At 33.2% G+C, this 14,918-nt stretch overlaps 1 protein-coding gene across 2 annotated transcripts in view; it reads left to right on the top strand.

The window, feature by feature from the left end:
• LOC134801809 (irregular chiasm C-roughest protein) overlaps window positions 1-14,918 on the top strand; it is a 77,975-nt gene that overhangs the window by 25,226 nt on the left and 37,831 nt on the right. For both annotated transcript variants that reach the window (XM_063774428.1, XM_063774427.1), the window contains exons 4-6: window positions 1,293-1,444; window positions 3,869-3,960; window positions 7,216-7,324. In XM_063774428.1, coding sequence (XP_063630498.1) covers window positions 1,293-1,444; window positions 3,869-3,960; window positions 7,216-7,324 — 353 coding nt within the window. The remainder of the gene's footprint in view (window positions 1-1,292; window positions 1,445-3,868; window positions 3,961-7,215; window positions 7,325-14,918) is intronic.

The raw sequence follows: 14,918 nt of genomic DNA, 5'->3' as shown, positions 1-14,918 counted from the left end.
GTTCTTTTTTTCTGTAGGAAAGAGAGATGCAACACAAATATGTAGGCAAAGGAGGTGAATGAAGAAACTTGCCCGTCATGAAAGAAAATGTCATTTTTTTTGTAAGGTGCCAGATAATTAAGGGAATGAAAATTCCCACTGCAATATATTATTAAGAAAATTTTAAGACGTTGACAATGCATTTCAACAAGACTGGAAAGCTAGACTAAAATGAGAGCAGATTTTTTAAAACAAACATAATGTAAATATGTAAATACACACAATAAAGCATATTTACTTATGTAAATAACAATGCGTAGAAACACAAAACATTTAATTTAAGTAAACATGCAACCAATAATAATCATAACAATTACGCCATAACGCAGTAATCTCATTAATACACGCCCACAAACATTAGTTCACTTTATTTAATTATCGCTGCCGCTGTATATCTTTGTTGACTATAAAATTTATTAGGTATGTTTGAGTTACAAATTTATTTCAACAAGCAATCTAAGTAATTACACTATTGTACTTAGACATGAAATTGGACTACCTACATGAAAATAAAAATACCAAGAAACTTAACTAATTCCAAAAGTTGAAGAACAAATGTAATTTAGTTTGGTGATTAGAATCGATTTCTCTATTTATAGCCCTAAGGTCAAAGTCACTCTGTATTTTAATGAGAATTTTCTAGCTGTATTAACAACCGTAATAGGTACCTATGTATAGATTTTATAAGGAACTGGACATTTATTCACAAAGTTTCAAAGTTTTAAACAAGTCTTCAAAAGCTTTCATTACTTTTGAAGACATGTTTTAGAAATAAAGTCAAAAAGAGGTACATTTTACACTAAACTAAAATAAGTATCTTTATATTTAGGTATTATTAATCGTAGAAAACACAGTAATAATATAAATACAAACAAACTTATTTGTTGCATTAATGTTCCCAAATTAAACGATAAAACAAATGAATGACCAAACCGAAAATTAATAACCGAAACCGTAAAACAAATGACCAAACCACTATAAATTAATTTGCTGAAGCCCACAACAAACCATTTTTAGCCGCCATATTATCAAATAATGACTCTGACCACCATTTAAAGACAACCCCGAATTAGGTTACAAATACAACTACACTTACATAAATGAGAACAATTTACAAAAAGTCGTAATTAATAGCCTTACAACTTTGAAAACCTACCTTAAGCTTTTAGTGTTATGGTTGATTTTTGATGTAGCAAGGCCCAGTATATATGCGCTTGTGGAAATCACTGCTCAAATTAAAATGGTTTGTACAGGGGAGCCGGCTATTAGGTCACGGTACGCCCGCCTGACTGTCCTTGTGCCGCCCGAACCGCCGAGAATCCTGCAAGGCAACTTCTACTCTACGACAGAAGACAGAAACATCATTTTAGAATGCGAGTCCGTCGGAGGAAAACCCCCAGCTGAGGTGAGTGAAAAATTCTGGATTGGCTTGCGTTGATGACATTTTTGTTGGTACTGAATGAAATTCCGGGCGATTCTTTCGGTGGAATTGGGTTCCAGGGAAATGTATGCCGATATTTAGGTTTACATCGGGCTTTTAGCAAGGTTTGGATAAAATATGAAAAGGTTTTTATAAAACCCGAAACTTACTTGTGATTTTTACGATATATAAAAACATTACTGTGGTCTTTAGAGGCTTTAAAGAAAAGTAATTGGTATCTTATATATACACTTCTCAACGTATCTAAGTGCGTCACAATCACAAAAATTACAATGAGTGAGCAGATGATAAAGATAATTTGATGCATTGTAACTGTGTAAAATGGTCTTATCAGTCTTATCACAGAGTTTCATGGTAAACCCATCGGGACTTATTGTAATATTAAATTGGTTTTTACTGTTACTATTAAAAGGCTGTTAAAAATTGAATCTACTAAAATATTCAAAAGCGAAGAGAAAATTAAAATGTCAAATTATCTTAATGATGTATCTACAATATATGTATTTCAGTACTACATTAACTACTTTCATGTTCATATTCGATAACACATTACCATTACGAGTACTAAAAGCTTGAATAATACATAGCATTCCAATTTATTAACTCCAATCCTATTAACATAGTAATCAATAATACAGCAAACTACTTAAACAAAATTAGCTAATGATCAGAGCACTCCGACTCCTAGTTCCATTAAACTAATTACGTTACAAGAAACACGGATTAACTACTCGTATACATTCTATTTTGCTTAGAACAGTTAACGTTTCTTCAAAGTCTACAATCACTTTAACTTCATTAGTATTTACAAAAACGGCGTTTTTAATAACTTTGAACATTAAAAAATTGTCTTAGTGGTCCCGAAGATGGCTAAATTTCACTATCGCCATTTTCTACATGCGCTTGTTAAGTTCAGTTTTAGTTACAAGTAATTTGTACAAAAGGTGTACTTTTAAGTCTGTGTTTCACTTCGACTTCATTATTATAGGCAAATTCGTTAAAGGAAACTTTTCTAAACCTCCAATCTCTTTTTCTTTATATTAGCTTTGATTCAATTCGATCGTAAAAGCAACATTGTTTCCACATGCCAATTTCCCCTTTTAAAACTTTGTCATCCCAACCCTCAGTCAATTTTATTTTACCGTTATAAATCTTTGTACTCGTCCCAAAGGTCCTCTAAGCTACGGTACATCGTTTTCAATTTTAAGTCCTAATTGTATGAAGTCTCATGGGTCGTATACCTATTCACTTAACCGGATTAAATAAATAGAATACGTCGACACCAGCAACGTAAATTGGACGTTTATGTAAACAGGCAGTATTTCTTTGAAGCTTATCTCCCATAGGTAAATATGTCAGGGTATTCGCGGGGAATCTTTATTCCAAGATTACATTTCCATGTTAAGGCTGGTCAAAATCAGCGTGTTTTTCCTTTCAAATTGTTTTTTTAGGCGTCTCGTGGGTATCGGTTACAAATGTGAGGAAAATTTAACTTTTACGCTTGACAAATTTGTCTCGGGGTTTTGTTCTGTTTCGAAATTTTATCTTCCTATCAAAACAATGAGTGTCTTATTGATTTCTTTTAAGGTTTGCTTGTGAATTTGAATTGGAATGATGCCCCATTTTTGTCGTATCACTTAAATATATTGGGTCCTCTCAATTTAAAATGGAACAAAATATTTGTTTCAGGTTTAAAACAAAACCATTACTCTATTTCGAATACTGATATCAATTTCACGGTAAAACGCCCCCGTTAGGAGGTTCAATTGCACTGTCACAGTGAAATCGAATTGCAGTCCATTTTTATTGAACGATAGGTTATCGTAGCCTTCGTTGGCTATGGGTGCCTGTAGCTCAACCAGGTTGAATTTGAGATTAATAAGTAATACCTAAGTCAAAGTCAAAGTAATCATTAATCATTTTAGTATTATCTTTTTAGATCTACTTACAAGACTCAGTAATTAAATATCAGAGATCTTAATCTTTTTCAGTACCTACCTATAGTTACTTAAGCGGTAGCTTTAAGGTTGACTCACTTTAGAACGGTCCGGGTCTGGGTCGAGGCGTCGGATACTATAGTTATTTATAGAAAGAGTCACGTGATAATATGGTCATCATAGAAAACGAAGTGTTGGAACCTTGCCCCGGTCCCCGACCGTTATATAGCATGAGTTATCCTTTAGGGGTCGTTCCTGTGGACACAGTAAATAGACTATAAACACAAATTTTCTTAAAAACATAATCAAGCCTATTATTCCTTAAAAAAATATTATGAACGTATTCAAATTATTAACAATTTTCTACAGAAAATCCCATTTTCCGAAACGTTTTTATTACAAATATATAGATGTTATAGACAAAATAGCTCATGTACATATATGTTCACAGATAACCTGGGTGGACAGTAACGCCGGCGTGTTGACACAAGGCGTAACATACACTGTGGAGCCTTTGTCGGATGGTCAACGGTTCACGGCTAGGTAAGTTACAAGCAAGACGTAGGACGTCTGGTTGTACAAATACAGGGCAGTGGAACCTCGATAACTCGACCCAGAGACGAAACCTCTTTACTTTAACATTAAACACAATATTATTTATAACCATTCAAAGACTAATGACGTAATACATGAACGCGCTAAAAGCCTCAATTAGCTTTAATTCGTTTGTCTCAATCTGTCATTTTGACTTTTGCATTTGTAAGAGAAGGATAAAATATATAGGTTTTTGGGGGCGAAAATCGACCCAGGTCTTATATCTCTGGAAAAGCGCGTTTTTGAGTTTTTATGTTTTCCGAGAAATGCTCGGTCTCCCAGATATTAAGACGGAATCAAAGACGGTACGGCTTTACGGTGATCCAGTGAATACAAATAATTTACCTTCATAACTCGAAGACTTCATATCTCAAAAATAAAATGTTTTCTTTTATTACTTCCATATTATTATGTCGATGTCATGACTTATTAAACATCTTTATTTCGAAGAAGAATACAATAATAAGTACTTTACATGTTTGTATAATTTGAAATTTTCATTGGTTGAGTCTCCCTGTCACTCGCAATTATTTTAAACGAACTCAAACATCTTAAGAGTTCTTAAGATGAAGAAAAACCTACAATAACCTCTTTTAGTCGAAACCTTTCTTTCTCCGTCGAGATTCCTGCTTTCGAGGTTCCATTGAATCAATACCAAAGGGGATCTTAAACCATTTGAGATTCAAACACAATTCAGGTTGTTATTCTCCAAATAAGAACATAGCTCTACCTACAGCAAAAGGGTCGTGGATAATTCGCAATACAAACTGAGCAATACAAATGTCTGTTGAATGTTTCTACATAAAGTCCAATTCTGACCACTTATAGTTTTCATTTTGTTTTGATACGACCTTGAACTTTAGCACCAATCATATTAAGTTTTTGTTCGGATTTAGACTGGACTAGCATTACTGCTGCAGTAATCGATGTTTGTGCCCGGATTTTTTAACATTTGCGGCAGTAATGTTTGTGTGTGTTGAGAAAAAAGAAACCGGCCAAGTGCGAGCCGGACTCGCGCACGAAGGGTTGTACCATTACGCAAACATTGTTTTTAGTATTTGTTGTTATAGCGGCAACAGAAATATTATCATCTGTGAAATTTTCAACTGTCTAGCTATCTCTGTTCATGAGTTACAGCCTGGTGACAGACAGACGGCTGGACAGACGGACCGACGGACAGACGGACAGACGGACAGACGGACAGACGGACAGACGGACAGACGGACAGACGGACAGACGGACAGACGGACAGACGGAAAGACACTTTTCGACATTTGCAGTAGCAATTTCACGCTGCATTACTGCATTTACTGCCGCAGTAATACTGACGTAGCTTGAATCCGAACTCATGCTAATTGGTGCCGACGAAATGCAATCAAGAATCGTCTTCTTTAGGCATTTTGCTCGCAATTATTGGCGACACAAGACTGTCGTATCAAAATGAGATAAACCATATAACATTTCTAAAACAGAATCAGCCTAGTATCCCTTTGAAGGTCCATGTTTAATTTGGATTGTGGAGTATTATTGTGTCCACCTGAATTAGAATCGTTGTATAGAACGTCTTGGTAAGTTTGTTACCTAAATATTGGAACTTTAGAAATACCCACACAAAATGATTGTCGATTGAAAATAATAGTAGATTTTGTATGATACAATTTGTGTGGGTAGTTAAGAAATTGTCAGGTAAATCACATTCAAATTTTGTCCCTATTCACCCCAGCCATCCCTATTCACGGTACCTATTAATAATACTAATACGGCGGCACCCTAGGTTAGGTTTTTTATAATGTGTTTATATGTATTTTTTTATTGTTTTGTAAGTGTTTTTATATTTTACTTTTATATTCATATTATAAACAACCTAACTTAAGAAGAAAAATAAATAAATGAGAATACTAATAATACATAAAGTAAATTAAAAGAGTTGAATAAACCTTAAATAACCTAACGAATTTCAATTATCAATATAAAGATTTGTCAAAAAGAATAATCTCAATCAAATGAGGAACTTAATTAAACTAAAATGCAAAGCACCGTCTTCATTGGCGCTAAGATCTGCACCCTGAATTTGATCAAAATAGAATCTAGATTAATGCAAATTTTGTACCCGAACGTTCCTTCAATAGATTTAATAGTAGCTGTAGAAATACGTATTGCAGAAAAGGGAATTAAACGTAACAGCTTGGGTAGTTTTTAAATCACAAATTATATAACAAACAATAGCGAATTCCACAGAAGTGAAAACTTCAATAATTATTAGTATTTCATCGATTAAAACTTAAATGTCACTAAAATATACAAAATCACTTAAAACGTCGACTGAATTAATCATAGAATTGTCAAGATAATATCAAAGTGAGCTTTTAATAGAAGCAGAATGCAAAGCAACTTTATCAAAATACGATCTAAATTAATGCAGATTTTGCACCCGGATTCATAATATACCTTCATTATGGTGAAAGCTCTCTGCATCAAACACAACATCATAAATATCGCTTTATGATATTTTGATACGGAATTAAATGGTTCCTGCATTTTTAAACAACTATTTGCTTACGAAATCGTGGTTTGCTGCTGTGTTTTTTATTTTTATTTATTGTTTGATAACAATGGTAACGCCGAGGGAAATTAAAATTATTAAATCCATTAATATTTACTAGGATTATCTATCTTTCACTTTAATAAATAGGTGTCGTAATCACACTAATATCAGATATGTACTAAACTAATTGAAGTTGTGTCTTTTCAAATAAAAATGTTAATTTATTATCAGCTACAATAAACGCTGCAATACTTTGCAAAATGTGCGCCATTGGTAGTTAGAATGACACAATAATAATATTATTTTTCTTAAATTTTGACATTCAGTTTGGCAATTTCAAGGTAAACGCATAACGCAGGTAAAATTAGCCCGGACAATATCTTCCGTCACTAAAAAGTCACGCAAAAATTGTAGTTGCGGAAGAAAACCTACTTTTGAGCTTTTCTTTTTACTGGCAGTTATGGTCACCCCGACTACATACAAACGCCCTATCTTTAAAATCCCACATCTACATAATGTTATATATAAAGAGATCTGGTGCGTCCGTACTATTTCCCCACAAGATGATGCCATAGCTTACCCATGCATAGGCATATGCGTAATATGTTACAAGCGAGGTTTGTATATATAATAAATAATATGACACCATTTGTCCCCAGATCAATAATAAAGATGTCCCCGAAGCAGGAACACCATAACCAAACGTTCACCTGTCAGGCGCAGAACACCGCGGACCGGGCTTACAGAGCCGCTAGCATTCAAATTGAGGTAAGGATATACATTTTTATCGATTCTTCCTCGTATAAGTTGTTACTTTTACACCCTTTTGAGTTTATTTTTAAGTTTAGTGGGGCTCTACAGCATCTAAAGAATGAGCAATTTAATTTAAAGCTAGAAACTATTTTTTTTCTTCTAATTTAGTCTTTTTTTTCACGAGTTCTTTCGATCCTTATAGGAGAATTCGATGATTCAGTAGAGATGATGTACAGTCACGCTCCTTGATTGTTATGCCATTTAGGGTTCTAGCTAAATTGGCCATTCCATAGCGTTGAACATTGAACAAACAATTTAGTCAGGACCCTAAATGGCGCAAGAATCCCGTGTGGTGACTGTACCTAGTCATTACTCAGTCAAAGATCCTCTAAAAATAGTTTTAGCAAACTCATAAACCTACTTGGGAAATAGACGTCTGCTAAATTATCAGTACACAATTCACGAAGAGAATAAACTTAATATGCACACAAGGCATAGTCATTGTCTCAGTTCCTAAATTGTGTAGAGGATTTTGCAGCACAATTTGACAGTCTATATTTGTATAGAGAATATTGAAGCACAAATACCAAAATCTATTTCCATCGCTTTCAAACTAGGTTGCTCCCACGTTCATTTTCATACTGCGTTGGATTATTTGTATGGTTGTTTAACGGTAGCTGTTTATTTAACATCTTGAGTAGAATCGATGCACGATGATGGTGGTTTTCTCATGAACTCACATCTTTTCATTTCTTAGGTACCCATTATTTGACTCGATTTAGAATAATCAGTTTTTTTTATTCCGAAGTATTTTTGATCGAAATGTTTACTGAAAAGTAAGTACTTTAAAAGGTATCAAAGTACCAACTTTACTCTTACAAAAGTATCTTCCAAAAGGCTTGTTAAAAGTTATCTTACTTAAAGAAGATCACAGTTGTAATATTGTCAAAGGCAAGATCTGAATTATGTTAATAAATATTCCAGTTTTCTCTTCAAAGAATACTTCAAATCTTTAGACCCTTAAATGTAAACTAAATTTAGTAAAAGGCACATTATTTCATGAATAATCTAGACGAATCTTTTATTCTAAATCTGCTTTATGGAATTAATCCTTATCTTTTGAAGAATTGAGTTTTCTTAGCTTAGGAAAAATTTTTTCAAACAACTTAATCTTTTCAAAGAAGTCTTTCAAGACATTTGTATAAACATTTATTCAATAACAGCCACAGTCTCCTCCATAATCAACTTTATATTATACTTATTTTGATTATATAATATGTACCTATTTTAGGTACGCGGCCCAGGCAACAGATATCCTTGATCAATAGCATCCCGGACGATAACCCAAAAAGTGGTTTAGGGGCGATGTGTTATGAATTATGAACCCCCGTAGAGGCCAGCTGCCGCTCCGTTTGTGGGTTGAGGAGCAGCACTGCAGTCACCCAAACTCGTAAAAAAATAGTTTCAATTTGGACAAAGTTTCTGGTAAACAATTATTTTATTGTTTACATGTTCATGCGGTCAGCTGACGATCTTTCCACCGCGATACAACCACTGACATTTTTTTAAATATTTTGAACAAATATTAGAAGCAATTTTAATGACTTAACAGCTTCTCATGAAAAAACATCAATTAATTCCGTTATGTTATAAGCGTCCTACAAGCTTCAAATAGCTTATAAACAACTTCTTAACTGAACTCGAAGTTAATCCTAACATGCTCGAGTTAATGCTAAGTACAAAGACAAAAGTTGTTCACAATATTAATGTAGGTACTTTAAGCTGGTAATCTTTTGTAAAACAGAAAACGTAAGCACGAAATCCGTAAAGAAAGAAGTTAATAAAATACATTTACATAATTAAATAATTTATCACCACAACTGATCGTAAAGGCACTTTTTATTCTTCAAAAACTGATGAAAAAGATGCTTTTTATCCACTATAGTGCAAAGTATTTAAATGCTTATTTTGAGTTGTCGTCTCATGTTAACTGGTAGAATTGAGTGATAATAAAATTTTGAATCACAAATATTTAATTAATAGATTTTATTTGGATTCGTTTTGTTACGTTATTCAGCTAGTATTGTCCTCGCATGTGGTGGAAAATTTTGTGTTTCACTCGGTAGCAAAGTATATTTAAACCTCGTAGTATATTGAAACCGTCTCGCTCAAGGCTTTTGAAATTATTTGCAATGACTATGATTTTTTTTTATAAACGGAAAAGAGTATTGTTTACCCAGAAATCTACGCACTCTTGAGTCTAAGCAGAAAGACAGAAGCTCCTCATAGATGTGTATTAATGTACTTTACACTCTTCCGAGCAAGAAGCACAGAAAACAGTAAACAGAGAATGTTTTGCCGCTCCTCCGTATTCCGCCCTCGTGTTGCCCTTTCTTGCCCGCTTTTTTCCACCCGACACAAAACGGAGCTATGAAAGATGTAGCAGAACAGTGTTGGTTGGAAATCGGAGCGATAAAGTAACAATTGTTACGATAATAAAGTTGCTTATCTGCTTTTTAAGATCTAACACATAGACAAACACCATTAAATTAGTTGGAGACCGTTGTAGTGGGCGATTAAATGATTAAGTAATGGTATTTTGCAAACACTTAGGGCCACCTGAGTTACCATGGAATAAACCTGGAGTTACCATGGTTACCAGTACAATTTGACACTCAACTGGGTTAACCGTTTAACCGGTTTACCCCGGGTTAGTGGGTTGGTGCAAGTGGCGCTTAGGTATAATTCTTTACTTACATACTTATACCTATAGTAACGCCATTTCTTATCCGCCTTTTTCCACCCCGACATATTTTAGCTGAAATTTAAGTAAGCTTCAATATTTTTACACAAATGCGAAAATTATTACTCAAAAGCAATTATAAAACTGTGCACTGATGTTAAAAGATATCATTATTTAAAGATTTTGAATTCATCACTTTAGCATCCGATACCTATACAAGGTGCTCACGAGGAATGCGAAAGATTTTAACAACGCATTTCGGAGATCAAAAGAAGGAAAAAATGTAATATGAGTTTAGGTAAATTAAGGAAAAAATTTTTTTTTTGTTTGGTTTTTCAATTTTTTTAATGTATAATGTACATAAATAGTAAATGATATTGGTGAACTTGTCACTTAAAATGGATTTTTACCTACTTTTTTTTGTAAAACTTAGTTTTTGCAAAGTGTTACTTTTCACTTTTTGAAATCTATCAATAAGAATATTTAGACTACGTCCCATAATAGCAACATCGCCATCTAAAAGGCGTTTTGCACTATGTAACAATAAAAACTAGTTTTTTTTTATTGGTATTAACTCTGAAACTAGGCGAATTTCAAAAAAGTTTATAGGACATTTTTGTCTCTAAATATGATCAGGAATACGCTGTTGAAATTATTCGGTTTCCTCATGTTACACCGTGTATATAAGAAAACAAAAAAAAAACCTTTTTTTAATGGGACCGGAAATCCTTACACACATGTCCTGATTTTGTTGATGTGTGTTTTGCCAAGCAAAGGTTTGTTTACAGTATATATTTGGTTTACGGGATACAGTTGTAAAAGCAGATGGTTTTACAAATGTAAATAAACATTCAAGTTGAACAAATGTTGAAGTTGAATCCAATTTATTTGCAAGGAAAAAATACAAGCAGATGATTGAAACAGAGAAAGCTTGTTTTAATTAAAGATTTGTTTGATTGTAAACACTTGCGATTGCAAATAATCCTATTATTATATGTATATCGTCGCCTAGTACCCATAGTGCAAGCTTTGCTTAGTTTGGGGCTAGGTTTGATCTGTGTAAGATGTCCCCTAATATTTATTTATTTATTTATTTTATTTATTGAAATAATAATGAAAGAAAAGCAAATTGAAGAAAATATTAAAAAAAACATTATCTACTGTACGAAGCAAATGTATTCCTGTAATCGTTAAATATTTACCGAGCACGAAACTCCACATTAAATTTGCCTGCTCCTAAATTCTTACTTCCTGGGTAAGGCAATCGTAAGACACCCCGATACTGAGGTCTTATAAAATATTGAGATAGAATTCGACATGAACCCCGGGTCAACGAGGATGAACTTTAATCCAAGAAGATAGAATACAAAATCGATTGCACGAATGAGGGCAATGAATGATAAAGAATGGAAAGATGTAAGAGAAGGGAATAAGGTTCATTTTACAACGCATTTTTCTGTAGTTCGGAGGACTGTAAACATACTCGTTGAATTTGCTGCATATGATGAAAATTTCTTTCCCTTTTTTTACTTCCTATGAAAAAATGGGCTTATGAGATGAAATGTTCAGGTTTATTTGTTTGTTTGCTTCTGATATGTAGTTTATAATAAAGAATATTGAAATTTATTTAGGACGGATGTGCAAATATTGTGTTTGTGAAGGTTCTGATTTGTAATTTTTTGTACACTTTTGCAAAGTATATTTCGAGTAGTTACGAGTAGATACCTATTGATTTTGTTCAAGGAGATTACTGGTGTTACAAATGTTGGTTCTATTTATTTATTATTTAATATAGAAGTGACATTATTGTAACTTATTTCAAACTATATTATTTTATTACCTATTGCTAGACAAATAAAATTGTAAGGTGTGAAATCAATATCGATGTAGTTTAGGCTAATGATTAACTTTGTCATTAAAAACAGACTAACATATTTGACTTATCCAAATCCTTTAAAGGAAAATATAGTATAAATAAACAAAAGCAGGTTTGAGATAATTTTATTCATAGTTGTACAAATATTTTTTTACTTCAACTACCCTTGTTTCTTGAAATTTACAATTAATTATGCAAAAACGTGTCAAAAACTTCCATACTTCTTCGATCTTACTATTCCATTACCGTCATACAAAATGTACGAAAAATAATGGCATGGAAATATAAACCTTGTGACACTTTTTTCTCGTATTAAAAAGCTCGTGATTCTGAGTCATAAAAATGTCAAAATAAATAAATAGTGGACAACTTTCAATAAACTGTACATTTTCCTATTATCCCTTTCATTTCGTTATTTTGTCAATTTCTTGAATATAAAGGAATAAATATGAATTCCTTTTATCCCTTTAATTTCTTTACTTTGTAAATTTCTTAGTAATAAAGGAATAAAATATGAATATTCCTCTTACATATTCCTATTTCCGTAAAAAGCCTTGTCTGTTTTGCTTGTACACGCGCCCTTATGTTTGCAAAGGGACGTATGATTTATGTTTCAATAAAATAGAGTGTTGGCAATAAATTTCACTTGAGTTGTCAATGCAGGGAAGATTTATTATCAATAATATCTTTATGTTTCATGGGTGGTCATGGCAAACAGTACATTATTATTATTATTATTATTTGGAGTCTAACGTGTCCCACTGCTGGGCAAAGGCCTCCCCCGAATTTCTCCACAGATCTCTTACCAATGCTGTGTCTGGCCACTCCTTCAAAAAGGAGTCTAGTTCATCCCGCCATCGCCGGCGGGGTCTGCCAACTCCCCGATTTGAGTTTTCGGGCTCCCACTCTGTAGCGATTTTGCCCCACAACTCATTCGGCATTCGGCAGAAGTGACCAGCCCAGTCCTATTTTAGCTTGGCCGCCTTCCGAGCTACATCGACGATTTGGATCTTGGAGCGTAGGGTGGTGTTCCGGACTCGATCCACCAATTTGACACCTAATATGCTAGTACACTAGGTTTCAAATATTATGTTTTTAGCCATATTAGCTTCCTTTTGACTCATTATTTCAAATGATACTTGTCCTTGTTTATCAAATTATGGAGTTTGCCCGAGTCTTTGTTTTTGTAGTTACTTTTTTCATAGTATGAATATTACAATGATTAAAATTTTATAATAAATGACTGCTTTATACCTACGGGAACATGATCATTAGTTACAAACTACTTTTTTGTCTGCAAATTTGTAATCAACATATTACGATTTTGTAATCGTTGGCTCCCTTTTTCTACAAATGTCATATACACATAACAAAAACCATTGACAGAAACAGTTCAATACCTAATCTAATGTCATCACATTTTTAATCGAAACCACACGTCATAAAATAACATTATTGACAAACAGAGCGCGACATAAAACGTTACAGCGTCAACGGCGTGATAAAAATTATTGTCGCCCAAAAGACTGTTAAGCGGAAATTACTATTCTATACACGGATGTAGAGGGGATTGGATATAAACTTGGATGGGGGATAAAATATAAATGAGGGATAAAATGTATAGATGTAGCTCTATATCTACCTTTAACTATTTGTTTATATTAAAATTAACTTCTGCCCGCGGCTTCCTCTGCGTGGTATGATGATGATTGATATAAACTGTCTTATGTCCTTCCTCGGGCTTCAAACTATCTCCATAACAAATTTCATTTAACTTGGTTGAGCAGTTTAAGTTTGAAGAGATAAAAGACAAACAGACAGAACGACAGGCAGACAGACAGCCAGACAGACAGCCAGACAGATAGACAGACAGACAGACAGGCAGACAGACAGACAGATATACATACATACGGACAGACAGACAGAAGAATAGACGGACGGACAGGGTAAGCTTACCATTGTCCCGATTGTCATTTAAAAAATTGTTGGAATTTATTTATTTCAACGTGATGAAGATCGGATTTAATTTCATAACATTTTAGTTTATAGACTAATAGTAATTTTGAAGAAAATTGATTTAACTAAGGTTTGTTAATGTAATAACAATTATGTTAACCGAAAACTGAAAAAAAGTATTCGGGAAAAATGATTAATTTTGAACACTTTTATAACCCTTTTAGGTTAAGTGCATAACCTAACACTTTATTTTTAAAGCATAACTTTGTCTCAGACAAAAGCACTAAATAGCTTACTAAAAACTTCACAATCACCAAAGACACTTTCATAAAAGCCAGAAAGTGCACTTTGCACCAAAACGTCATGTGCAAGTTTAAAATGTCTTCGTTTGTAAAGTTTTAAACAGACTAGTTTATTCAGACATTGAATCCCGTTGGGCAAAGTGTTGCTAGCTTTGTGACGTCTTGGGGGGAGATGAAATTTAGCAGAAGTTTATTATATGCTAATAAGTTGTAACTAATAATAGTGAATATTATTATGGGCCCGACACTATCATGAATAATGACATTACTTTGAAGTAATTACATTTTTAGTGTTAGTGTAGGGATTGGCATGAAGGAATGACTGCAAGTAATTAATCTTTTAAATATCTACCTTCAGTATTGGACTATTGGAGTTATGTAAATGTAATGACACTAGAAATGACATTACTACTGACAGTGAATTGATAAGAATGAGGGAATCAGAAATGACAGTAGGAATGAGGGAAGATAATAATCCATAGAACACATTAACACAGTTGGAATATACCTAATAACATATACAGCCGAACTTATTATTATTTAGTAACTAACGAGTAAAAAATACGCTGACAAAAAAACGTTGACAAACATTTTTTTTTTCAAAATTGCATTAAAAATTAAAACTACGATCTGTTAATGGATACAATAATACATTATAAATTCGCTATACTAAATTTTCTCAAATTAATAAATTACATTAAAATTAACTTAAACTAAACTAGATATTACTAG

Source organism: Cydia splendana, chromosome 23, assembly GCF_910591565.1.
Source record: "Cydia splendana chromosome 23, ilCydSple1.2, whole genome shotgun sequence".
Lineage (NCBI taxonomy): Eukaryota > Metazoa > Arthropoda > Insecta > Lepidoptera > Tortricidae > Cydia > Cydia splendana.
This window is presented reverse-complemented; position numbering and strand designations above follow the sequence as displayed.